Below are 25,527 nucleotides of genomic sequence, written 5' to 3' on the forward strand. Positions count from 1 at the left end.
ATTGGGTTTGGCAGGTCTGATTGGATATATTCCGTGGTATCTGCATGATATTTGAGACAACAATTTGGGATTCGACGTCCGAGACTAGAGATCAACATCTGTAGCGGGGACGTTTCGCTTCCAAAGGCACAGTTGACAAGGTCTGGTTGATATGAAGACGATAATCGCAACCTATGGGGCTTATTCTGCCAATGTTTTGTGTCATTGCTTGGTTATTGCTTGGTTTTGCTTGGTGTTTTAGTCTTATCTCAGGAGACGAGTGCCTGGTGAGTACCCCTGCAGCGGAGCTCCGACGGGGAAACCCATGTGACAACGGTTCGTTTCAGGGAAACTAGGGGTTTCAATTGCGAGGAGAACATGTTAAAGTTGATCAGACTTTAAGTCCTTGCGAAAAAGAAAGGATGAACTACTATGTCGCACATGTACTCAAAATATACCTAGGTATGTATAAATTTATCTAATTCAAAAAGAAAACCTGACATCATCATCATATCGAATATCCATCACAGTGGAAACCACAGATGGCACCTGTTTTTTACGAGAAAAGGGAAAGGGGAATAGAGAGGAAAGAGACACCGAAAGACGACACCCAGTAGGACAATCTAGTGGTGGAAGAGACGGATGCCCTGCTCGACAAAGGTGATGCCCAGCTTCTCGGCAGTCTCGAAGACGGGGGTGTCGTTCTGGCTGCCAGTGGGGGCGGCGATGTACTTGACACCTGAGCGGGCGGCACGGAAGACGTTGTCGATGAAGGGGAACTAGTGGAGACAATTAGCATTTGCCACGGAAGAGTGAATGTGGGCGGATATGAAAGAGGATTACTTACGAAAGCATCGGACGAGACAGCAACCTCGCCAAGCTTCTCGAGCCAAGCCTCACGCTCTTCCTGGGTGAAAGGAGCGGGGACCTCCTCGAAGACACGCTCGTACTCGGCGGTCTCGGCGTCGGTGCGCGGGGTCTGGCCTGAGCAGAGCAGGTCGATGGCGTTGGACTTGTCAGCACGCTTGGTGCCCTGCTTCCACTTGATGCCGATGACGCGCTCGTGGAAGCGCATCCACCAGTTGTCGGCCTTATCACCGGCCAGACGGGTGCAGTGGATACGGCTCTGCTGGCCGGCGCCCAGGCCGATGATTTGGCCGTTCAGGGCGTAGCAGACGGAGTTGGACTGGGTGTACTTGAGGGCAATGGTGGCGACGGTCAAGTCACGGAGAGCAGCCTCGGGAAGGGAAGTAGTGTTCTTGGGGGTGATGACGGTGTTGAAGGTCTTGCTGGGAGAGATGACGATGTCGTTGCGGTGCTGGGTCAGCTGGACACCGTACAGAGTTCGAGTCTCCTCGGGGGCCGGGGTGTAATCCTCGTCCATCTGGAGGACCAGGTACTTGCCGCCCTTCTTCTTGGAGAGGATGTCCAGAGCCTCGGGCTCGTAGCCAGCGGCGATGACACCGTCGGACACCTCACGCGAGATGATCTTGGCGGTGGGAACATCGACGATGTCACTGAGGGCCAGAATGTCACCGAAGCTGGACATGCGGTCGGCACCACGGGCACGAGCGTAAGCCTGAGCCAGACCGGAGGTCTCGATGCCCTTGATATCGTCCACCATGTACACCTTGCGCTCCTTCTCGTTCAGGGGCACGCCAATAGCGGCACCAGCGGGGGAAACGTGCTTGAAGCTGGCAGCGGCGGGGAAGCCAAGAGCCTGCTTGAGCTCCTTGACCAGGGGCCAGGCGTTCAGGGCATCGAGCAGGTTAACGTAGCCAGGAGATCCATTGAGGACCTTGAAAGGCAGCTGGCCCTGGACCATGTAGGCAGAGGCGGGCTTCTGGTGGGGGTTGGTACCGTAGCGCAGCGACAGCTGCTGCTGACCGTTGCCAGCATACTCCTTGCGGAAAAAGCCTGAGATAGCGGAGTCGTAGTCGGCAGTCTGCTCGAAAGCCTTGAGGGCGTACTGCTTGCGGCTGGCATCGGTGATCGCGCCGGCCTCGAGCTCCTTGAGGAAATCGGAGTAATCGCGGGGGTCCGACAGGATGGTCACACGCTTGTGGTTCTTGGCCGCAGCACGGAGAAGAGTCACACCGCCAATATCGATCTCCTCCACGGCCTCATCGATGGTGACGTTGACCTTGGCGACGGTCTCCTTGAAGGGGTACAGGTTGCAGACGACGTAGTCAACCTTGGCGATCTTCTGCTCAGCGAGGTCATTCTCGTCGGACTCGATATCACGGGCAAGGATACCACCGTGCACGGCAGGGTGGAGGGTCTTGACACGGCCACCGAGCATCTCGGGGGCGTTGGTGATGGCAGAGACATCCCTGGGATTAATTGTCAGTGCCTGGACTGTGTATTGATCTTGACACTCCCTTAATTGTGCCATTGATGACAGAGGTAACTCACTCGACAGGGAATCCAGCCTCACGGATCATCTTAGCGGTACCGCCAGACGCGAGAAGACGGACTTCCTGCTTGACCAGACCCTTGGCCAGGTCAAGCAGACCAGTCTTGTCATAGACGGAGATGATAGCTATTCAATTCCAAAATAAGGATATTAGAATTGACCTTGAACTGTGACAAATAATATCATAGTCCGGGGAACTATGAAGTTCAAGAGCGACATACCGGACTTTTGAGACATGATGGATCCGACGGTCGACACTAGATCTGTTTAGAGAAGGACTTCCCAAATCCAACCGGCAATTGAAATAAGGGGTCAAAACGACATACCTAAAACCAAGCGAAGAGGGTATAGCAAATGACGAACTGAAGAAAAAGAAGAAAATATGACTCCGCGGGGTCGGACCGATTGCGGCGGCGGGGCTTCGATAGCAAAAGTTATATTACGTGATCGATCTCGAAGCTCCACTGTAGAGCCAGCCAATAGGAGGCCAGCCTTATGAAGGAGGTCTTAGCGTGGCACGTGATTGTAGGCTACATAAGAGATTTCTCAGAGGCGCCATTTCTCCTTTTTTTCTTTCTTCTTCATGAACAACGCAAAACTCACATTCTACTCAAAAAGCGTTCCTACGAAGACTTGTCTGATGAAGTACGGAAATCGTATAGAGAATGGAGACCAAGTGCCAACTGGCAAAGGTGTCGATCTTGGGTGCAGTGCCTGCTGACCTCCGGTCATGTAGTAGGGATTGCAATGATTGATTCTACATACCGATCAATTTAACAATAAATATCATTGAACTTTTTTCCCTCGAAAACTTCGCCTTGTGTAAATATTGTAGGCCTTCCGGTTCTTTAATCTCCTACGAAGTACGGTTTCTGGCGTGGCGGAAAGTCAGCGGAGCCGATTTCTATTACAATTCTTTATCAGAGCCATAAATTATTTCAGATGTACATTAAACGTTCCCTGCCCTGATGTAAGGCCATTCCCCAGCGAAACTCGAGTCTTTCATCCCGAACCAGGAAAACTCAGGCGCTTTTCGACCCTCATGGCTTCATGACATCTCTGACGCCAGCTCCGATGGCAAGCTGACGGCCAACATTTCCAAAGCACACGCACGCGCAGAAAATGACACTGGCAATCCAAGTGCCGACCGCAATGCTCTCCTGTGTGATTCCTGCGCCCAGCACATTCTCCAGTCCTGTTCCATTCAGAAGAGCGGTGCCGAATGACGGGCCAGTCGATATGGGCACAAGCTCTGGCTTGAGGCCAAGAACCACTCCCATGCCGGCCAATCCAACGGTGGTCGAGAGGACGAAGCCAGTTGTGGTGCGGTCAATCAGGTACCAGAGAACGGGGTTCGCGAGCGCGAGGGTCAACGATGCTTGCGTGGTAGATTCCCAAGGGAGTCTCCGCTGTAGAAAGAAGATCGAGATGTCAGCATCGTCCATAGAGAAAGAGAAGAACGGGAAGTGTAGAAAACAGCAGCTGTCCACTTACCATAGCAAATGCAATTCCGACAAACGCTCCGACACTGCGCGCAACAGTAACCCAAGATGGGGTGCGGTCCTCACTGTCCTCCTCATTGGTACCCGCAAGCTTCGAATCAGAGTCGCCCTCACGGCAGCTATCCAGCCAAGGAAGCAGATTACCCAGAGCAATACCAGCCAACCCCCAGAAGCCCAGGTACTGCCATGAATCGTAGTAATGAATATTCTCCAGCTTGACAGGTGTAATCCAATGGTTATCATGAAGATGAACCGTAATCACACCGTAAGCAAGACCAAAGCCAAAGAGCAGCACGCTGCTCAATGCCTGCGGCAAGATCACGCCCCGGAACAGTCCATGGCTCAAGCGAGATCGGGTCCTCCGCAGCGCCATCCGCCGCGGCTCGATGGCCGATTTCTCTGCTGCGCGCTGTAATGGCTCGGGCGGGAACTCTGCCGCCGGACTGTTGGCTTCCGTACCCCAGGGACTGGATTCGTCGCGGAACCCGTCAAATGCCGTCGGCGAGTAGATCCCGTACAGTGTCGAGGAGGTCAGGTTCATCACTGATCCTGTGCGGCTCACATTCGTTGAGTTCGCGGCGTCTGCATTCGGATTCAGGTACTCAGTGCCTGTTGACTCGGCCGGCGTGGGAGGTCCGGATGACTCCGTGGAGGCAGGCGTCAGATCGAACGGTCGTCTCGGGCGCGGACGCAGGATGCGAGGCTGTTCGGTCATGATGGGTAAACGGGTTCTGGCTTGTCTCGCGTGTTGATTTCAAGGCTCCTCGTTTCTGTTGGGTGCTCTGGAAGGGGACAGAGAGTCTTCGCGACGAAAGACAAACTGTGTGTTTTGTTTGTCCAACACGATTTGGGTGACTTCAATCCTGTAGGTAGAGCTGTAATATATCGTACAGGATGCTTTGTGCGCGTCTGGGAATGTGTCAGGCGAAATGTGCAAATATGGGGAAAGGAGAGAAACCAAGAATGGAGAATGGGGGCAGCTTAGCGGGCGGGATATGACGCTTACCGGAAATATAAACTTCCTCGGAGCAATTGGGCAACAAGGCCTATCCTGCTATCTGTCTCAGGTCAAAACCAAGTTAATTCGGGTTAGGGAGAAGAGGGAAAAGTACAGATTGTCTCAACAAATTTGTCTTAGGAATCCGCTTCGTACTGTTGGCTACACCGAACTCTACAGCATCTGTATCCACTCTGCCACCAGACTTCCGTAACTCGTATGATCAAGCTTGTGTGTTGAACGGGTGTGCGATATTTGAGATTGTCTGTGTAAAGAAACAATTCGCAGCTATGGAAGTGGGCAGATGAAGAGAGGAGAAAGAGGGGTTTATCACATGCAGTGCATATCGGAGGTCAAGGTAGTACTGGCCACTTATATCAAGGCCTTGGGTGGAATTTGACTTGGAAACACAACCATTACAGAAGGGAATAATACGCCTAGAGAACAGGAGGAAGTAAAAAAAGACAAACGAAACAGTAGATCGTGATACACAAGATTTCAAAGCAAAAAAACGCCAACCCTATTAGTCTTCCATCGCGTCGTCTCCATAACCTTCCCCGCGTGGGCCAGCTGGACCCCTCGGGGCAGGGGACGAGGCTTCATGTCGTGCGTAACCATTGGCGCCTTCATATGCTGAGGAATTTTCATCGCCGTCCACATCTTCTTCATCGTCCTGATCGTCAGAGAAGTCCCCTTCTTCATCGGCTCGGGGGCACCTCCATCATCTTCTTCACCAGAAACCTCGCCAAGGAGTTCTCGGTCGAGATCGTCCAGCTCCCCCTCTATGTAGTCCTCGGGTCCGTGCTCTGGGTCCCAGCTTGGGGTACCCACGGCTGATGGCCCAGCTCCCAACCCATCAGGATGGGCGTGTGTGCCCTTAGCCTGTGACGCCGCGGCTTTCTTGCTAGTGCCAGGAGTGCCCGTTACACCCGTAGACTTGCGCTTGGCAGCAGCACTAGGGCGAGGACGTGGACGGGATCGGTTGTTGTTGGAATTTCGCACATCAGCTTCTAGGGCTGCCTTGGCCTGGTATCGCTCTTCGCGCTCCCTCTTCCGATCCTTCTTGGGGCCGTTGGCTTCGGTGTAATCCCAGCGGTCAAGTCGGCGGGCAGCTTTTCGCACTACAGAGAGAAAGACGCTTGCACATTCTCCAAAGTCATCCTCTTCTTCCGGGTTCGGGAAGAGGCCACCCTTGCCCCACGAGATCTCTTCGTCATCTGTATCGTAGCCCTCGGGCAGGCCCTGAAGCAAGCGACCGTAGCGCGCGAAAGGAATCTCACTCTCCCGTTTAGCGCGGAGAACGCGGTATGCGTTTGATTTACGTTTGGCCAGCAGATAGTCAATCCTCTGTCGACGATTTTGCTCAACGGCTATCTGGTGCTGTGTAAGTGGCCGCATTCGACGCATAGTAGGTGCTGAAGAAAGCGAGGGCTCTGTAATAAAGCGATTAAGGACTGGATGATTGGGACCCGGAGGAGCGGGGGAAGCATCAGGTGTATGTTCCATCCTTGTTTTCAAGATGAGTCGCTGTTGGCCCACGGCTCGATTAAGTGATGACTCCCGCTTGGCCTGTTTAGGGCGCGGACGGGAGTGACCAGGTGTCATATCATCGTCCTCATCATCCAAGCTGCGTTTAGCAGAAGGATGGAGAGGGGTGGACATAGCAGAGCCACGGCCTCCCATACCAGAGTAATCTCCTGCGAATGATTCTTCGTCAAAGCCGTATTCTGCGGGGAAGGTTAGCGTTTCCGAGGACGTATATATGACAACTATTCAAAATGTCGAGCTCACCTTTTTTGGGTCGCTTGGGAATGCGCGGTAGTGGTTCCTCTTCTTCCAGGATGCCTGCGCCAAATGTCAGTCAAGTCCCATCTTCAACAGCAGTCGGAACTAAACACATACGCTTGCGCTCTAGTCTTTTAGACTCCCCGTACTCCTGTTCCTCGGGCGTATCTAAATTCTCCTCACTGGCTTGTTCCTCTGTCAGGATGTCGAAGGGAGGTACTTTCAGAGGAAGACCCTCGGACCCCTCGCCTTCCGCACCTGGACCAAATGGATTATTCAGAGCAGCCTCACGACTGAAATCACTTTCTAGATACCACCACATCAGCCAAAGGAACGCTCTAGCGCGACTTTGGCTGCTAAGTGTAGATCTCATGACCAGGTCGAAGAAGTCTCGCGGAGGAAAGAAGTGTGTTTCTGACACTTTGGGGGCATACTGCGCCAGGACAAATATCAAGTTCACTGGGTTGGTTCGAGGTATATTCTGTCGCTTAATCTTCTCCAAAGTATTCGGTTGGTCTACATCCTCCGAGGCGCCCTTGAGGATGGACTTGAGACGAGGAGCATCCTGCAGCTGCTTGTAGGCGTTGGAGTCCTGGTGCGCTTGTAGTGAGGGAATCGAGTGGTAGGTTCGGAGTTGAGCACGCATCTCGGGGAAGACTAGAAAACAACACAATAGCAATTAGCACGGAGAGGGTAAATTATGTTTGGCATATGCTGCAAGCGTACAGTTTAAGGTAGTGTTCATGCGACCGAAATTGACCAGCAGACAGACCATAGCCATATTGATAGCCGCAGGTTTGTCGTTCTGTAACTTATCCTTCAGAATCTTGCTGGTCTTGCTGCTCCGGGCCATTGCATTGATGTAGACATCGGCGAAGTCCATTCCCTTCTGTCCGTCGGGATACCGCGTAAAAACGGGCGTCTTGTCCTCAAAGACCAGCTTCAGGAATTGGTACTGGATATCTTTGCGCCATAGGGGTATGCCATCATCTTTCTTCAGGTGTCGAATCTTGTTGCCGGAGTACACAGAGCCAATTGTGCCGTTCGCTTGTCGTCTTGTACCGACCGTCGCGCTAGCGGTCATGCCGTGAGACTGGTCGTCCGCAGCTTCGGACGCCGCGAAGGACTCGTCCATCATGCTGTTTTCGAAATCGGCCATGTTGGGGGTTATTGAAACCGGTAGGTTCGCGGTCAGATTCTAGGAGAATCGCAGGTTATAAAGTAAAGTGCCCCCTAGGAGCCGATAAAACGAGGCAGAAATAGTATAAGAGAAAACAAACGAAAATAGAAATGATAAAAGAGAAAAGGAGTGCCAAGTGCAAAAAGGGAAAAGGGAAAAACGAAGTTCAAAAGCCGGAAAAAGAGGAAGAAAGCAGAGCCGAGTGGCCCATGAAGGTATAGCTGGTGTGATATCTACCCGTATCAGAGACCTCACGCGTTTAATATGCGATTATTGCCACGCATTTTGGATTATTTATAGAGCCAAGGAAATAAGCCCTAGAGGACTTTGGTACTTTTGACCTGGTTTAATGTATCTTATAAGACATTCATCTAATAACTAGGAACCTCATTTAGTTTAATATCTTTGGTGTTATACATTTTACTACGCATTAATCCTATATCTTACTCTATGTTGTACATCCTACAAGGACCTACTTCACCTAGACCATAATAATTGGAAACACTTTTTTCGAAATTGCATTGGATAAGACAACTTTCCTTCTCGTGGCCATCCTAGGGCCGTTGGTTCGCTTTGTCCCTCCCAATCCGAACCCGAGAATTCATAAGTATATCCATTCTTTCAGCGGCGACAGCGTCCTATCCCCCGAGGTCCGAGAAAAATGATCAGAACAGATAAGGAAATGAAGCGAGATGCTCCTATTCGGAGACAATCAGCCTCCACGGACCCGAAAGCAGAAGACATGCAGTTGCAGGTCAAGCCAACGCCATACAGAATGCAAAGAATACCCATTTTTGGTTTCGAAACACACCAGCCGCGCCGCGAGATGTAGCGGCGAGATAACCAGTATCCGAAAAAAAAAGAGCCCGGAGAAAGAAAGCGCACGTTTTTGTTTTCGAAATCGAAATCGACTGCAGAACGCACGAGGGCAGCAACAGAAACAAATGTCCGCCATGAGATACCGACGCTGTAAAAGTCTATGCTGCACATGATGAATGCAGCCATAACACCGAGAAGATCAATGCGAAGAGAAAAAGAGAACTTTTCGAGATGATGAAAAGTCATCAATCTCCGCTCGGCGCACGCGCGTCACTCGAACGTATCCCCAATGAGGACGCTCGAACATAAGGGGTATCTGACGAGAGCGGACATAGGAAAAAAAAAGCAAAGACAACGCATTCTATGATGTTCATGCAGTGTCGACCACGGGTTGCCCGGAGATAGTGGCGTCTCCTAGGAGCAAGAGAAGAATGATCGGACTGCGCGAATGCCTCGTATCTATACAAGGCAATATTAAAAGGCCATGGATAGAATCAGCGAAGAGAGACATGAGAGGAACAACAAAGGAAGAACCAGATTAAAGCATACGCAAACGGGGAAAGTATGAATCTAAAACAAGCATAGGAAAGTCGTGCAGTCATGACAAAGCCGTCCCTGAGAGATAGCACAGGTAGAAAAGAACTCAGGGACTCAATCTGATCGTATCCGTCAATGAGAGACAAAAGAAAATAAAGCAAGGGAGCCAATCAGACCCGAGGGCATCGTCAAAAGACCACGACTGATTTACCACCAGGAAGATGGGCCGGAGGAGCCGGAGGGGTTGCCGTAGCCACCGCCGCCGTAACCACCACCGTAGGAGGGAGCAGGAGCACCATAGCCGCCACCGTAGGAGGGGGCAGCACCTCCAGAGCCACCGTAGCCGCCGGGACCGCCAAAGCCACCGCCCATGCCGCCGGGGATACGACGCACGTCACGAGTAGCAGCAGCACCACGGCCACGGCCACCACCACCACGGCCACGACCGCTGAATCCGCTACCTTCACGGGCGATGCTCTCCAGGAAAGCGGGAACCTCCTGGTGGGCTTCCTTCAAAAGCTCGAGCAAGTCACGAACAACACCACGGTTGCCACGGTTGAAGAAAGCAGTGGCGATACCAGTGTTACCGGCACGACCAGTACGACCAATGCGGTGAACGTAGTCGTCGATGTCAGTGGGGAGATCGTAGTTGATAACGTGGGTCACGTTAGGGATATCGAGACCACGGGCAGCAACAGCAGTAGCAACCAGAATAGGGCAGCGACCGTTACGGAAGAGCTCGAGAGCACGCTCACGCTCGCGCTGGGTACGGTCACCGTGAATGGCAGTTGCAGGGAAACGCTGGTTAATGAGGAAGTCGGAGAGCGAGTCGGCCATGCGCTTGGTCTCAACGAAAATGAGGGTCAGACCAGTGCTGCCGTGGGTGTGGAGAATATCCAGCAGGACGGAGCGCTTGTCGGCATCCTCGACATACTCAACCTTCTGGGTGATGTTCTCCGAAGTACTTCCGACACGACCAACGGACAAGAAGATGTAGTCCTTGAGGAAATCACGAGCAAGCATTTGGATATCGCGGGGGAAGGTGGCCGAGAACATGAGTGTTTGGCGATTGTCAACAACGGGCATGTCCTCACCCTCGACAATGCGGCGAATCTGGGGCTCGAAACCCATGTCCAGCATGCGGTCAGCCTCGTCAAGAACGAGGTACTTGATGTTAGCCAGGGAGATACGGCCACGCTCAATCAGGTCAACCAGGCGACCGGGGGGTGGCAACGAGGAGGTCGCAACCACGCTCGATCTGACGAAGTTGGGAGCCGATGTCTGCACCACCGTACACGACGCAGGGGCGAACCCACGAGCGGTAAGCGAATTTGCGGGCCTCCTCGAAGATCTGAGATACCAGCTCACGAGTGGGAGCAAGAATGAGAGAGGTAGGGTAAGCCTTGCGCTGGCGGCCGTAGCTGAACTGACCACCACCGCCCTGGACAGGGGCAGCAGAGGGACCGTTCTGGAAAGCCTGAGAGAGGATAGGGAAAAGGAAACCACCAGTCTTTCCGGAACCGGTCTGGGCACAGGCCATAAGATCACGGCCATTCATGACGATGGGAACTGAGTACTTCTGGACGGGAGTAGGAATGACATAACTGGCAAGCTTGATGTTGGCAATCAAGTGATCGTCCAGAGGAGGGTTGGTGAACTGGGTGACAGGCTCCGGGACATCATTTCCGGAGGCCTCAACGGGAATATCATCGTAGTTGGAGAAGTTGATTCCAGTCTGCTGCTTAGAGGGGTCGTTGGGCACTCCGAACAGCTCGCGCTCCAAGCGAGCATTGGCGGGACCGGGAACGTGCTTGCCGTCGCGCCACTGGCCATCGCCTGATCCACGGGCTTGCTGACCACCACCGCTGTAGCCGCCACTGCTACCACCACCATAAGAGCCTGGGTTTCCGTAAGCATTGGGATTGAAGGGTCGGAGTTTTCCGTCGGGAGTCCAGCTGGTCATACCGTTCGCGGGGCCACGAGGGCTGAAGTTGGGAGCGTTAGCGTTGGCCCAGTTGCCACCGTCACTAGAAGGAACAAAATCAGTTGCCGCTTCACGATGTTCAGTCTTTCGTGTACTGTACCGAGGACCACCGAAGCCAGAAGGAGCACCAGCGTTAGCACTGGGGGCAGGGCCGGGACCACGCTGACGAAGGTGGGGAGGGATGTAGGCGGCACGGCCAACAGGGGCGTTACCCTGGGGGGCGTGCTGGGACTCGTTGAGGGAAAGGTTTCCCATTTGCAAACCGTCGGCCATTTTTGCGGTGGAAATGTCTATCGCAGAGCAAGAGTTAAAAGATGTCCGACGTTGATGAAAGCAGGTGAAGGTTACTGCGTACAGTCTTTTTCCTGCTTCACCGGGAAAGATTCGTTGGTAGATAAAGCACAAGTGATCTGCAAAAGATACTTGCAAAGAATAAGAAATCCACGTAAAGTGTACCTTTAAGAGAAGAGAAAGAGAAAGAGAGAGACGGTGAAAAGATCAAATCGCTTTTCTGTTTCAACTCGATAAGAAAAAAAAAGATCGAGTGGCAAACAAGAAAGCTCAGGAAAACCACAGAGTAGATGGAAAATGCAAATCTCCCGAATCTAAGAACTCTAGAGAGAAGAGAGTGAGAGTGAGAGAGAGAGTGAGTAGTGAGAAAAAGGGATGATGGAGGGGGTTGAATCAAGAGAAATAGAACGGGGCGGATGAAGTCTGTGGGAAGGAGGCAACAAAAGTTGGAGAGTTGGGGCGCTGTGTGGCTATTGGAGGTACAACAAAAGAACCTAATTTTATAGTGTGAAAACCCGCTTATCAGAAGTACCAACCAGGTACTTACCGCCACTGAAGAAATTTCTACCCGCCAGTTGCTGCTCGCGGGCGGTCTGGAGATCCATGTCTGACTAAGACAGGAGGCGAGTGATTTGACTGGACCAAGTACTTGTAAGTATATCACCACCTACGTGACCACAAGGAAACATCCATAGATGATCTATCAATTTATGATGATGAGAGTCACCGGGCATTGAAATCCAGGGTTTTAGGGGCGGGCGGGCCGAGGGTCCAAAATAACGTATAATTGATCTAACATCCTCTCTTATGCAACATATTGTTCTTTCTCTTGCTGTTGCTGTTGCTGCTGGCCTCGCCGACGGGCAATCCAGATACCCACAACGGCGACCAGAACGAAGAAAATCATGGCCGGCTGCAGGGAGTAAGATGGCACGGCGGCCTCGGGGGCATCGGGAGCTTTGTCGGTGGCACCCGGCTCTTGGTTGAGTTCTTAAGACATCCAACATCATCAGCCACTTCCGACCAGTAGCAGAGGAAACATCGCGCAGACAGTCACCTGTCTAGAGCTCATCGCGGCTACCTTTGTCCTCGGTCTCAGTCTCGGGCTCGAGCTCGAGCTCACCGCTCTTCACGATCTTAACCGCCAGCCTGGGCTTGTCGCCGGGTCCCTTGGGAACGTTCTGGATCTTGTCGACAATTTCGTAGCCCTCGAGGACCTCTCCGAAGACGACGTGGCGGCCATCAAGCCAACTGTGTGGTTTCAAGTCAGTTATTGCACCAAGGAACTCATTACAAGGGATACGAACGAGGTGATAGCGGTGGTGATGAAGAACTGAGAGCCGTTGGTATCCTTGCCAGCGTTGGCCATGCCTAAGAATGGTCAGATCCCTGTGAGTTTGAATCAAAGGAGCGGAGATGCCTACTCAGCAGGCCCTTCTTGGTGTGACGCAGCTTGAAGTTCTCATCCCTGAACTTGTTGCCGTAGATCGACTTTCCGCCGGTGCCTGTACATACTTAGTATTATAAAATCTAACCTGCTCGGAAGCTCACGAACCATCGCCCTTGGTGAAGTCACCACCCTGGATCATGAAATCCTTGATAACACGGTGGAAGGTAGAGTCCTGGTAACCAAAGCCCTTCTCGCCAGTAGCCAGAGCGCTAGAAGTGGGTTAGCATATGCAGGATAGACATTCGAGGCCTTGACATAGCAATTTCATCATACCGGAAGTTCTCAGCGGTCTATCCAGAGTAATAATGTCAGCAACGAGTCTCAATTGCTAATTCCAAATGGATATAGTTCTACGAACCTCAGGGACGGTCTTGCCGTACAAGCCCATCACAATGCGACCGAGGGACTCATCTCCATGTTGAATATCGAAGTAGACCTGTCACCAAAAATCAGAACTGCCTGCATATAGACGGGGCCAGAACATCAATGTCAATCACCTTGGAGGTAATCTTAGGGCCGCGAGGTCCCTTGGACTCTTCGGCCTGAACCAGCGCAAAGCCGACGGCGAAGACGAAGAAAAGGGACAAGAATAGATTCCTGAAATACATCTTTGCTAATTGCCACTGCTCTAGTAGGATACAGTGAAAGGGGAAGATGAAGCAATTGGGGGGAAGGAGGCCAGCTTGCAATGGCGTGCGGAGAACAGATGTGTTACTGCCGGGAAATTCAGGCATCGAATTACGGAAAAACGTTTCACGTTGACGGAGAATTTCTCCCGGGGTTCAACGAGAGCAACAAGTGACGGCCCATACAATTGTCAGGACACCAGCCAGCCAACACAGTTCAAGATGGTATGAGAGCCAATGTCGAAATGGAATATATCGTCCCAAGGAACGCCGCTAATAACTCTTTAGGTTTTCATCCTTGGTGTCAACTTCCCCGAGCGGAACCTGCTCAAGGCAAGCCGACCCTCACGATTGCGCCCGCAACCTCGATATCCAACTAACATTCATTGAGTACAACAGAAGTCCCTCCAGACCTTCTTCGGAATTGGCAACAACAGCTCCGCCCGCCTCATGTCCCGCTTCAACATCCACCCGACCTGCCGCGTCGGCGAGCTGGCCAACAAACAGGTTCTCGACCTCACGGCTGTTCTGTCTGAGATGAAAATCGAGAACGATCTGCGCAGAGAAGTTCTGAACGATATCAAGCGCATGAAAGAGACCGGAACTTACCGCGGCCGACGCCATGCGTTGGGTTTGCCTGTGAGGGGACAGCGGACACGGACACAAGTGGGTTTCCCTTTTCCCCTTTGCGATATCTCAGCTTGCGCTGTATCTCAGAGACATTAAGCGAATTTGTGGCTAACGAAATCTCAATAGATCAAAACTCCTGTCAAGTTGAACCGCATGGAGCGGAGACTATAAGCCTAGTGGTTTCGCGTTCGATTGTTACTTTTATGGGATTGTCTCACTATTTTGCGTGAGAGGCATGGATTTGGCGTTGTATTGATTCCTGGCACTCGGTCTTTGCCAGTTTGTATGTGAATGGAACCCCTCTGTGGATGTATTATAGGCTAGACATAAACCTGGGTTAAATGGAAGCTTCAAAACCAAATATGTGTACGGCAAAGTTGTAGCGACTATTAGTTTGCAGATTGGTATATATCCAATTGCGAGCTAAAGATATACGCGAAGTTGGAAAGTAAGGAGAAAAAAATATGTGTAAGTCTAAACTTTTGCCCTCAACCAAGTGTTAAACGCCAGGCCCATATGTGCACTCATGCTTTCGAAGACAGCACGCCTTCGCCGCGGTTGATTTGGATCCGCTTATCCTCACCCGCACTGACAATGCCCACCGTCTTGTCCCAGCACACGCTGAACACCTTGACACCTTCACCGCCAACCCGCTTGCTATCCGACTTACCCTCCTCCTCGAGGCTCTTCCGGGTAATCGAGTAAACACTCTCACCAACAACACCTTCCTTGTCGGTCTTGGTAGACCGGATGTCCCAAATTCTGCACGTGCCGTCGTGACTACCGCTGATGAGACCATATGTGCTGTGGGGATCACGGGCCAAGCTCACAACAGCGTTGGTGTGGCCTCGGAGAGTCATAGCAGCCACAGTCGTGGCAGATGCACGGGGGTCAATCAGAGTGATATGACGGGCGGCAGTACCGGCAGCCAAGAGGCTGAGTTCTGGGAGGTGCTCGAGCGAGAGCAGTGAGTGTGATGTGGTGCGAGTATCAACCAGAGAACCAGTGACCAAATCCCAGGTCCGCAGGGAGTGATCCCATGAAGCCGAGTAACCGACAGTAGCATCTTTCGCGTCGAAGATAGCAGCAGAGACAGGCGCCGTGTGGGCTGACAGAAGAGCCAGAGGACCACGCTGAGGTGTGCTGACGGATGTGTTCAGCTTGCGGCGCTTCGTGTTCCGAGCATTGCTGGAAGGAAGCAAGTTCTCAGGTGCTGCTGGGGCATCAGCCTTCTTGGTTGACCAGAATCCAACGTTGTTGTCTGCAGAACCAGTCAACAGACGGTTGGACTTGGCATGAACCGCTAGTGACTCAATTCCAGCCTTGTGACCATACAGCTCTAGCTGAGGAGAAATTTTTCCAGTGAAACCACCTTCGCCCTCGGTATACTTCCACAATCGGACCGTGCGATCCAGACCTGCCGATGCGATCTGGTTCGGGGAAACGAATTTGGCGGCTCTGATAGAGGCGGTGTGGCCACCATCTGCGGCGGCAGGAGAGGTCGCAATAGTCTCAGACGACATATTCCAGATGCGAAGAAGACCATCATAGCTTCCTGATAGGATTCTTTCCTGGCCCTTGGTGAAGGTCGCGCCTGAGGCCCAGGATGCAGCAGGTGAAGTTGTGGAAAGGACGTCTGTCGCGCTAACCCAGTCATCGTGCTGGAATGAGGCGATATGCAGGGGCGGGATCAAAGCTCGAACATATTCAATCTCGAGTGTCGTCTCAGAGGAGATACCATTGTCGACCAAATATTCATCAATCGAGGTCCGCAAAAAAGTTCCATTGATCAAAAACTCAAATGGAATGGGCTTTTCGCTTGAGAGAAGGTTGTTCACTAATGTCGATAGCGCGTATCGTCGAAGTCCTTTTCGAAGGAAAAGTCAGTACTTGATATCATCATTTATGATTTTTGATCGACAATGAGTCTCACCAGTAGGAACAAGAATTGGGCCGGTGCTTTCAGGCAGAGCAATATCCTCCTCCTGGCTGATGAGCTGCACTCGGACTTGTCTCTGCACAGCCTCTGCTGCACCAGCAGTAACCAAATCTTCACTCATTGTGAAATACTTCAAATTGCTGCCGTTGTTGTAGATGGAATCTTTTTTAGTGGCTGTCGCATTTTCGGCGGGTGAGGAAAAAATACGGTGACCTGTGCGGCACACTTGCGCAGAGCGCGGAGATGTCTCCACTTGGTCTACATACTTGATTGCAATACACCTGCAGCTTTAAGTTATACCTGGTGAATAACTGTATTTCTATTGTATGGATGGGTTTTATCCTCTGGGCGCCTTTCGGATCTCCGAAATAGCACGTCGCCGGTAATCAGACTCTGCAAACAAGGCCTCGATCAAGTCAATCACTTCCTCGGCAGAGAACTCCAAGCCCAACTCTCCTTCGATCCAAAGGTATTTGATATCGGCGAGGGAGCTCTCCAGAATATTGATCATATATTGGAAACGGAGCCAGCTCGGAACGTAGATGGCTGTCACTGGCAATGCCTCGGCATCGCCACCCGTCTCGGGCATGAAGAGGTCCTCCAATTTTGAGATTTGGTTACAGAAGGAGACTAGCTGCCGTGACTGATCTTCCGAGATATCACCTAGATCTTCGATGTCGATGACCACCTTGTTGATCACAGTAGACAAGAGAGATCCGACTGATTGGAGCAGGGCGGAATGAGACAGTATGGGTTGCCATTCCTTGTAAACATCGCGAAGTCGGTCGACAGTCGCGCTAACGGAATTCTCACAGTCTGCTTGGAATGGCTGTTCAGAGCATTGTCCAAATCCTTGGGCTCCGTCAAGCAGATCTGTGACGATCGTGCGCTGTGTCTGCATCTCTTTGCTATACGCAAGTTTGCCAAATTTCTCCAAAGCTTCAACATCGGCCTGAAGTCTGGAGAGTTGATGTTCCTCAACCAGTTGTCTGATTTCATCAGCAAGGTACAGACTATCATTATAAAGGTACATCTGCCCTGAAGTAAGCTTCAGCGAGTAGAATGTGGATGATGTAGCTTTGAACATGGCCAAGATCAGCGTCGGCAGTGCAAGGAGACCAGCACCAGAAGAAGCGACGCGGGAACGGGCATGGCTGAGCTCTGGTTAGTTTGATGGCAAGAAAAGACTTTAAGATCGAAAAAAGGCATGACTTACGCAGGCTGCAAGATATCCTTCGAATCGGAGATTTGCTGCTGGACGACCGCAAGGACAGACTCGGGGATATCGGTGATCGTGAAGACTTCCTTCAGAGTGACCTCTTTCGGTGATACAAATCCAGCCGTATCCTTCTTGTCGGTTGGATTTACCGCTGCTGTGTTCTGGGGCTGCGAAGGCTTATCATCGACTTTACGGTCATCTTCATCCTCATCCCCCCAGCCCCAGGCATCATCAGCGTCATCCTCGTCCGTAGAAGCAACTGTCTCTGGCTTGGCCTGATCGGGAGTCTCCTCGATGTCCTCGTCATCAAGACCCCACGCACTCACATCTTCCTCTTCTCCATCAGGCTTTGTTGCTTCTTCTTTCTTGGGCTCATCTTCATTATCGTCGTCCCAGTCCGCGTCCCAGTCCTCATTGCCGGCGTTCTCCAGTAAAGCACCCTCAGCGCGAGAAACCTTTTCCTTTTCAATTCGTTCGACCCGCTTCGTTGTTCCTTGGCTGGCAGCAAGGACTTTGCGAACGCTATCGAGCGAGTCGACTCTACGCCGAGTCAACCACAGGCGTGGAGCTTGGTTGACCCATGAGACGAGTTCTTCTTGGCCAGTCCAACCCCAAGACTCTATCTGCTTGGCAAACTGTGAAACATGGTTCAGGATGTTCTCAAACTCGGCGAGGCCAGCCAGGTCGGTGGGAATAGCAGAGGATAGCCACTCGGGGATTGCTTTCGAGGAAATAGTCACAATGAACGATTCGGAGAAGGTTGCGGACACCAATGACGGTAAATTGTGTCGCAAGTAGCCCAGAACGCTGGAAAGGCGATCCAAGGTCTCTAGTGCGGTTGTCTTTGAGGCCTCTGGCTCAATGCGGATGCTGGTCTCCGTCACCACCACACCATGGCTGGTTCCATCAGGGTGAGGTAGCAAGATCGGATTTATGATTGCAGACAAGAGATCCTTTTGTAGTTTCTCAATGGCAGATGTGAGTATATCCAGTCGGGACAGCGACGTAATAGTGCTCTGAAGTGAATCTGCATCTGCGTCTGCGCTGGAGACATGGAATTCGCCTTGTTTTCGGTCAACTTTCAATTGATCAGCCCAGCGGGAACGAAGAGCCTCAACAATCTCAGACCGCAGCAATGACACTTCGTCAGAGAGTATGCCCATCACATTTGTATTGGTAAAGAAGGCGTCTTTTCCAACAGCTGCGTCGACAGACTCCAATTGCTCAATGGCGGTGGTGATCTGGCCACTTCTGAGCGCAGCTCGCCCAGTTTCCAGCTGCTGGCACAACCGGTGCACCTCCTCTAGGGTACCCGCTACGGCCTGATTGAAGGCAATCTCCGTCTCAACCAAGGCGACTTTTGCCCTCGCATCTTCAACCTTTGCCTGTAGGGGTTCGGTATGCTCATGCTGCGCGACTATTTCTCGCGCAGTCAATCTTGAGCGTTCTATGTCGGCGTGGAGTTGTTTCGCTTGGATAATCCAGTCGTCGGCATCGAAGGTGTTCTCGCGACTCAAGGAGCTAATCTCATTCTAATCAAGTAAAGCAGAGCTAGTCAGTGACCACCGACGTATGTAGATAGACTTTGGAGATTCTGTACCTCTACCTGCTCACGTGCCTTCGATATAAGCTCAAGTTCCCTGGCGAGAGCAGCTGCCGGGAACTTACCAGCAACTACACTCTCCTCGGGATACGTGCCTTGGGTGACGAAACCTAGCACCGCCTGGCACAGCTCCTCGGTATTTCCTGTCATCCTCAACTTTTTTTTTCCGAAATGGATTGTCCAACAGGGAACAAGAGCTTCGGACCTTCGGAGATAGACACGTAAAGGAGAGTTGAGCTGTCAACAACCCGTGACTCGTAAGGTTTGGGCGTCACCGCCCCCACGTGGTGTATGTGCTGTATGCTTGAGCTGCTAGAGCTCTAAGTTTTACTAGAATTTTGATAAGACTATATATATTCTTTTGAATGTGACTGGTTGCAAAATAATTTGAGATCTAATATTTCTTTCTTTGTTCTATAGATTCTTTCACTTGCCCGCTTTGTAAGGAAAACCGGAGAGGTCTCCCCCAAACTTGGAAAACTCCGGGACCAACACACTTTCGAAGACATTTGTCATTTCAGACTCACCGTGTCTCGGATATTCCTCCTGAGTCGAAGTACGTGCTTTCGGTAAGCCCATATGAATTGCGTTCTTAGTTCTTATTGCCTAGGGGTGTATCAAGTGTATCAACCTGCTATCCCCAAATTTCTGCTCGCCACCCCACTTATGCCACTTATCCTTGGCGATATGTCGCAGGTCTGCCGGATATGTCCTGAAAGGACATGATTTGGAAAGGATTTGCTTGTTGCTGCTTTTGTTCGCATTCTATTTGACGTAAGCTCGGAGTGGATATTCTTCTCTCATCCGAGTTGTGGTTGTTGTACTTGTTATCAGACTATTCCTCATTGTGAATGTGTTGATGTGCTCACGACTGTATCAATTCTCAATTAATGGACACGAATTACTAACGAAGACAACCAGACTCTCAAACTTACGGCGAAATATCTTCACTGGGTCTGTCCCATTGATCAATATGTCGCCCTCGGTGCAGAAAAGTCACTTCAAACTGCTCCAGCAGTTCAAGCCTGATTACTCGCCGAGTGAGTTCACTCAGTATGAATCACAGCGCACCGGCATGAGAGTGGTCGTTATCGACCAGCCGGGTCCAAAAGTGAACGGTTACTTTGTGCTTGCCACCGAGATCCACGATGATTCGGGTGCTCCTCATACTCTGGAGCACTTGTGCTTCATGGGTTCCCGCAATTACCGCTACAAGGGCTTCCTGGATAAGCTGGCTACACGCGTGTACTCCAGTACCAATGCCTGGACGGCAACTGATCACACTGCCTACACGCTGGATACCGCAGGCTGGGAAGGCTTTGCTCGTATCCTGCCAGTCTACCTGGAGCATGTGATTGCTCCTACTCTGACTGACGAAGGCTGCTACACTGAGGTTCACCACGTCGATGGCTCTGGAAATGATGCCGGTGTCGTGTACTCCGAAATGCAGGGTGTGCAGAACAATGCCGCTGAGCTGATCGACCTGGCAGCCCGGCGGTTGACATACCCGCCTGGCGTGGGCTTCCGTTATGAGACAGGAGGTATGATGGAACAGCTTCGTGTCCTACCTGCGGAACGAATTCGCGAGTTCCACCGTGAGATGTATCAGCCCAAAAACCTGTGCCTGATCCTCACTGGAGAAGTCGACCAAGACAACATGCTGGAGATCTTGGATAAGTTCGAAGACACTATCTTGGATGTCATTCCTAGCCCGGATGCACCATTCAAGAGACCTTGGGTGGATTCCAAGCAGGCTCCCTACTTGGAGAAGTCCGTTATTCAGAAGGTTGAGTTCCCCGAAGAGGATGAATCATTTGGTGAAATTGAAATTCGATTCATGGGACCTGACTGCACTGACCCCGTCCTATGTAAGATCCCAAGCACGAAAACCTGAAATAAGATACTGACAGTATTATAGCCGGGGCTCTTAATGTGTCCCTTCTGTACCTGGCCGGTTCATCTGCAGCCCTGCTAGAGAACATCATTGTTGAGAAAGAACAGCTCGCCAGTGCCGTTTACTATGCAACTGAGGATCATCCTAGCATGGAGGTTCGTTTCACATTGACCAGCGTGGAAACAGAGAAGCTGGAGAGCGTTGAGAAGAGATTCTTTGAGATCCTCCAAGATGCGATGGCCAAGGAATTAGATCTGAAATACTTGAAAGAGTGCATCGCCCGGCAGCGCCGAACCTGGAAGTTCTCGACTGAGTCTTCTGCCTCTTCATTCGCAGAGTACGTTATCTCTGACTTCCTGTTCGGAAAGCGTGATGGCTCGACTTTGATGGATGTTGCAACTCTGAGGGAATATGATGTCCTTGAGACCTGGTCCGAGGACCAGTGGCGCTCTTTCATCAAGAAATGGATCTCGGATGCGGCCCATGTCACCATCTTGGGTATCCCATCCCAGAAGATGTCCGCCACACTGAAAAAGGACGAGGAGGACCGGGCCGCTGCGCAGAAGGAGCGTCTCGGCGAGAAGGGCCTGAAGGAGCTTGCCGAAAAACTCGAAAAGGCCATGGCAGAGAACGACAAGGAGATTCCACAGGAATTGCTGGAAGAGTTCACTATCCCCGGAACCGAGTCAATCCACTTCATGGAGACCACCACGGCTCGTTCAGGTGCTGCCCTGAAGGCTGGACGCCCCAACAACAAGGTCCAATCCATTGTTGATGCCGACAAGTCTGACCAGTCTCTTTTCATCCACTTCGAGCACATCCCTAGTAGCTTTGTCCAGCTTTCAGTTCTCATCTCAGCTGATACTGTGCCCGTTCAGTTGCGTCCATTGCTGTCCATCTACACCGAGGCGTTTTTCAACATTCCGGTGCAGCGTGATGGCAAGGTAATGGACTTTGAACAGGTCGTGGTGGAATTAGAGAGAGACACCGTCGGATACTCGATGGAGACCGCTCGCGGTCTCGGAAACTCGGAGATGCTCCGTATCTCCTTCCAGGTCGAGCTGGAGAAGTATGCGAACGCCGTCGCCTGGCTACAGGAGCTGTGCTGGAAGTCCGTCTTTGACGTGGAGAGACTCCGGGCTATCAACTCCCGTCTCTTGGCCGACGTGCCCGACTCCAAGCGCAGTGGTGACGACATGCTTGCTGCTGCACATGTGATGGTTCACTACGCGGAGGAGTCGATCACCCGTGCTCGTTCTACTTTGGTGAAGGCTCGCTACCTCAAGCGCGTCAAGCGTCTGCTCGCCGAGAAGCCCGAGGAAATCGTAAGCCGCATGGAGGAGATCCGCAGCTCGCTCTTCCGGCCCGACAACGTGCGCGTCATTGTTATTGCCGATCTCGAGAAACTCCAGAACCCTGTCTCGGCCTGGAAACCCTTCGCTGAGACCCTCGGCACCAGCACTGAGTTGCTTCCTATCACTGACCGGCGGTCCCGGCTGAGCGAGGCCGGCAAGAACATTGGCGGCAAGTCTTACATTGTCCCCATGCCGACTGTCGACTCGTCTTTCGCCTACGCTACCGCCCGTGGTCTGGACTCGTACGATTCCCCGGACCTGCCCGCCCTTCTGGTCGCGATTTCGTACATGAACGCCGTCGAGGGTCCCCTCTGGGTTGCTGTCCGCGGCACTGGTCTGGCATACGGCACCAATTTCAGTTACAACATCGACACTGGCTTTGTCAACTTCGATGTCTACCGGTCCCCGAACGCCCACAAGGCATTCGAGTCTAGCAAGCAGATTGTTGAGAACTATCTGTCCGGCGCTACGCCTTTCGATCCTTTAATGTTGGAGGGTGCTATCAGCAGCATTGTGGTCAACTACGCCAATGAGCAGATGACAGCCGCCAATGCTGCCCAGGGCAGTTTCATCCGCCAAGTCGTGCGCAACTTGCCCAGCGACTATAAGGAGAAGATGCTCAAGAACGTCCGCGCCATCACCACCGATCAGATCAAGGGTGCTCTGCGTAAGATTATCTTGCCGTTGTTTGATCCGAAGACTGCAAACATGGTTGTCACCTGCGCGACTGTGTTGGAAGAGGTGAGTTGTTCCCCGGTATTCAATTAACAGATAGATGTATGGATTGCTAACTTTTATTGCGAACAGACCATCAAGCAGGGCTTCGAAACTTCCGGCTTCACTCCCACAGTTCAGCCTCTTAAGGAATTCGAGGACGACTATGGTCTGAAGGTTGGCGACGAGGAAGAAGATGAGGACGATGACGATGACGATGACGATGAGGACTCCGAGACTGGATCGGAGGGTGGTGAAGACGAACGCGAGTGATATGTTTGATGAACGATCTATACACGGGTAGCTAGGTAGATCACATAGACAGAATTGTGGTGTCAAGAGACTCTACACAACCTAGACAGTGATGAATCTACTCTTTTACTTGCTGCAAAGCTGCAACCCAGTAAACGCCGGGATCTCGACTGAAACAAAGAAAGCTGAAAAATTCGCACTATATGAAATGTAGTCACACACATCCTCGGGAGAGGTAAATATGGTACACGCCAGACAAGACCCGCCAGCAACTGTCCTGTCTGAACTCGGATCCAATCTTGAAGACTTCAATAGTTCCAAGAAGTGGATGCATCAGTAATTGGCCCCCTACTGCCTTCCCACCATCGCCGTGAGCCGTTATAGATTCCACAATCCATGACACCCTAGTCCTCTGTGGTATAAATCCCGTCCTCTTCCACAACAACCCCGGAACGATTGTAAGGTCGGACACACAAACAAATAAATCACCAACTCAACTCCTTCCGGCCCTTAAGAGTCCTCCGGATAAGAGTCTTACGTCCATTTCTGTCCCTCTTGCGTGCCAGGTATCCATGGCGGCGCTTTTGGACCCGTCGTGACGGACGGAATGTCACACGGCGCACGCCTAGGGAGGCACTTGCGGAGAATGATCGAGTCTGCGAGGGTGCCTTCTGGGAGAGGAGTGATGACAGGGGTGAGAAGGCGGTTGCGGTTGCGGTTGCGGTTGTGGTTGGCGAGGAGAGGCGGCTGCCGAGTGTTCGCGAGGCTTGGAAGCGGGTTGGCGTGGAGAGGAGGGAGGAGAAGGATCGGGATGAGAGCATTGTGGAAGGTGTGCTTGGTTGTTGCGGGATTTTGGCGAATCTGTTGCAAGGTGGAGTAGAAGTGTTAGCTGTCTGGTATAGAGATTGGAAAGGTTGGTGCTTTGCGTACCTGTTCATCGGGGTTCGCATGGCCGATGTGGTGGCCCGGAAGACCGAGGGCACGGCCTTGGCGCGGAGGCAAAACATTTTCAGGACCCTGGCTTTGTTCGAGGGCGATTGACGGTGGGGTGAGATTTCGGAGTTGGAGATCAAGTGAGGCCTGGTGGACAACACGCGGCGTCGGAAGACAGAAAATTAAGCGCGGAGCCGCTGGCACGGACCCGCCTAGAGATGTATATCTACAAGGATGTACAGTTAATTACTTAGGATATATAGAATACGCAATTGGACAATGTTTAGTGCGCGATCTACTTATAATCCTATAACTACTACATAACTACGTTCGTTTATCTGTCAATAAATATCAACTATACCTGCAGCGCATCCCGTTAAGAAGACCTACCCGATCGGGACTAGCGTCACCGAACTTTTTGATCTCGAGATGCGAAATGTCCAACGTCGCCCGTGCAACTCTCCATACTGCTCGCAAAGTGACCCTGAACTCAGAGAGACTCAACTCCCGGCGTTTTCAATCCCACCACCGGGCCAAACCACTCCATAATCGGCACCACCGCCCCTTTAACCTCAAAAACCGCCCATCAAACCCGGCGAAGAATACCAATCCCACCAAAATGGCAACCCAAGGTCCCCAGGCCCTCCCCCCAGTCACAGTGCAAAACACACAGACCATCAGCCAGTCCGCCGCGCAAGAATTCCTAGCTGCCTACCTGGACCGCGCCGCGACAGACCCGTCCTTGCAACCCAACGCCAGCATCAGCGAGCATGGCCCCGTCTCACGGACGACCGCCGCAGCGCCGAACCTGATCCTCCACAACCTGAAGCGTGTGCAAGCGGGTCTGGCCGGCGAGCTCCTCGGTCGCGATCTGACCGTCGCGAAGCAGAACCCCGGAGAAGAGTATTTGGATGTTGCGGCGGGTATTCCGCAAACCAACAACCAGGAACAACTGGATGATAGCAATGATCTTGTCATGGATGACGCTGAGTTTGGCACTGAGGCTGAGGCTTTCGCGGATCAGGAGGCCGGTATTGATAAGGAGGAGCGCAAGCGGAAGAAGAAGGAGAGACGGTTGGCGGAGAAGAAGAGTAAGGCCCAGGCGAAGGCTGAGGAATCCGATTGAGTGTGTGGGTATATATTTGGTTGTGGGCGTTGCTGCATTGGGTCGGAGTCTCTTGTCTTTCATTCGTTCTATTGCTCTATTCCTGTGGGCTGGGTTAGGTCTTGGACGTACAAAAAAGTACTCGCATTTCATGTCTGGACAAAAAGTGTCATTTAGAGATTAGACAGATTGCTACAATCCAATCAATACATAATGGAACATTTCCAAGCCTCGCTTTTTGCTTCTCGAGATTGATATTCCAAGATATCACAGGCACAAAAGAAATCACGTCCATATCATATTAAAGTCACCAATAA

At 51.9% G+C, this 25,527-nt stretch overlaps 11 protein-coding genes across 11 annotated transcripts; 3 read left to right on the forward strand and 8 right to left on the reverse strand.

The window, feature by feature from the left end:
* Positions 1-602: 602 nt before the first annotated feature.
* Positions 603-2,632, reverse strand: N7489_010240 (phosphoribosylaminoimidazolecarboxamide formyltransferase/IMP cyclohydrolase; the record flags this gene model as incomplete). The annotated part of the gene is made up of 4 exons (XM_056715989.1): positions 603-758; positions 827-2,312; positions 2,395-2,521; positions 2,617-2,632. 4 exons carry the CDS (start codon positions 2,630-2,632, stop codon positions 603-605), a joined length of 1,785 nt encoding a protein of 594 aa, XP_056563611.1.
* An 803-nt stretch (positions 2,633-3,435) lies between these two features.
* Positions 3,436-4,612, reverse strand: N7489_010241 (INSIG family protein; the record flags this gene model as incomplete). The annotated part of the gene is made up of 2 exons (XM_056715990.1): positions 3,436-3,804; positions 3,890-4,612. The coding sequence occupies 2 exons, from the start codon at positions 4,610-4,612 to the stop codon at positions 3,436-3,438; spliced, it is 1,092 nt and encodes a 363-aa protein (XP_056563612.1).
* A 780-nt stretch (positions 4,613-5,392) lies between these two features.
* Positions 5,393-7,838, reverse strand: N7489_010242 (uncharacterized protein; the record flags this gene model as incomplete). The annotated part of the gene is made up of 4 exons (XM_056715991.1): positions 5,393-6,621; positions 6,686-6,739; positions 6,797-7,336; positions 7,406-7,838. 4 exons carry the CDS (start codon positions 7,836-7,838, stop codon positions 5,393-5,395), a joined length of 2,256 nt encoding a protein of 751 aa, XP_056563613.1.
* A 1,584-nt stretch (positions 7,839-9,422) lies between these two features.
* N7489_010243 (DEAD/DEAH box helicase) lies at positions 9,423-11,472 on the reverse strand (the record flags this gene model as incomplete). Its single annotated transcript, XM_056715992.1, has 2 exons — positions 9,423-10,473; positions 10,511-11,472. The coding sequence occupies 2 exons, from the start codon at positions 11,470-11,472 to the stop codon at positions 9,423-9,425; spliced, it is 2,013 nt and encodes a 670-aa protein (XP_056563614.1).
* An 823-nt stretch (positions 11,473-12,295) lies between these two features.
* On the reverse strand, positions 12,296-13,548 carry N7489_010244 (uncharacterized protein; the record flags this gene model as incomplete). Its single annotated transcript, XM_056715993.1, has 8 exons — positions 12,296-12,480; positions 12,572-12,741; positions 12,798-12,861; positions 12,915-12,995; positions 13,046-13,149; positions 13,214-13,230; positions 13,299-13,376; positions 13,438-13,548. 8 exons carry the CDS (start codon positions 13,546-13,548, stop codon positions 12,296-12,298), a joined length of 810 nt encoding a protein of 269 aa, XP_056563615.1.
* A 240-nt stretch (positions 13,549-13,788) lies between these two features.
* On the forward strand, positions 13,789-14,367 carry N7489_010245 (mitochondrial 37S ribosomal protein uS13m; the record flags this gene model as incomplete). The annotated part of the gene is made up of 4 exons (XM_056715994.1): positions 13,789-13,791; positions 13,855-13,899; positions 13,966-14,232; positions 14,323-14,367. 4 exons carry the CDS (start codon positions 13,789-13,791, stop codon positions 14,365-14,367), a joined length of 360 nt encoding a protein of 119 aa, XP_056563616.1.
* Positions 14,368-14,720: 353 nt separating this feature from the next.
* On the reverse strand, positions 14,721-16,256 carry N7489_010246 (WD repeat WDR12/YTM1 family ribosome biogenesis protein; the record flags this gene model as incomplete). The annotated part of the gene is made up of 2 exons (XM_056715995.1): positions 14,721-16,063; positions 16,130-16,256. 2 exons carry the CDS (start codon positions 16,254-16,256, stop codon positions 14,721-14,723), a joined length of 1,470 nt encoding a protein of 489 aa, XP_056563617.1.
* Positions 16,257-16,472: 216 nt separating this feature from the next.
* On the reverse strand, positions 16,473-19,107 carry N7489_010247 (uncharacterized protein; the record flags this gene model as incomplete). The annotated part of the gene is made up of 3 exons (XM_056715996.1): positions 16,473-17,289; positions 17,352-18,886; positions 18,955-19,107. 3 exons carry the CDS (start codon positions 19,105-19,107, stop codon positions 16,473-16,475), a joined length of 2,505 nt encoding a protein of 834 aa, XP_056563618.1.
* An 823-nt stretch (positions 19,108-19,930) lies between these two features.
* Positions 19,931-23,193, forward strand: N7489_010248 (putative zinc metalloprotease; the record flags this gene model as incomplete). Its single annotated transcript, XM_056715997.1, has 3 exons — positions 19,931-20,825; positions 20,876-22,947; positions 23,014-23,193. The coding sequence occupies 3 exons, from the start codon at positions 19,931-19,933 to the stop codon at positions 23,191-23,193; spliced, it is 3,147 nt and encodes a 1,048-aa protein (XP_056563619.1).
* A 464-nt stretch (positions 23,194-23,657) lies between these two features.
* On the reverse strand, positions 23,658-24,179 carry N7489_010249 (mitochondrial 54S ribosomal protein bL34m; the record flags this gene model as incomplete). The annotated part of the gene is made up of 2 exons (XM_056715998.1): positions 23,658-24,033; positions 24,103-24,179. 2 exons carry the CDS (start codon positions 24,177-24,179, stop codon positions 23,658-23,660), a joined length of 453 nt encoding a protein of 150 aa, XP_056563620.1.
* A 362-nt stretch (positions 24,180-24,541) lies between these two features.
* Positions 24,542-25,231, forward strand: N7489_010250 (uncharacterized protein; the record flags this gene model as incomplete). The annotated part of the gene is made up of 1 exon (XM_056715999.1): positions 24,542-25,231. The coding sequence occupies one exon, from the start codon at positions 24,542-24,544 to the stop codon at positions 25,229-25,231; it is 690 nt and encodes a 229-aa protein (XP_056563621.1).
* Positions 25,232-25,527: the final 296 nt, after the last annotated feature.

The sequence above is a fragment of the Penicillium chrysogenum genome (genome assembly GCF_028827035.1).
Source record: "Penicillium chrysogenum strain IBT 35668 chromosome Unknown utg000005l_segment0_segment0, whole genome shotgun sequence".
In the NCBI taxonomy this organism is placed as follows: domain Eukaryota; kingdom Fungi; phylum Ascomycota; class Eurotiomycetes; order Eurotiales; family Aspergillaceae; genus Penicillium; species Penicillium chrysogenum.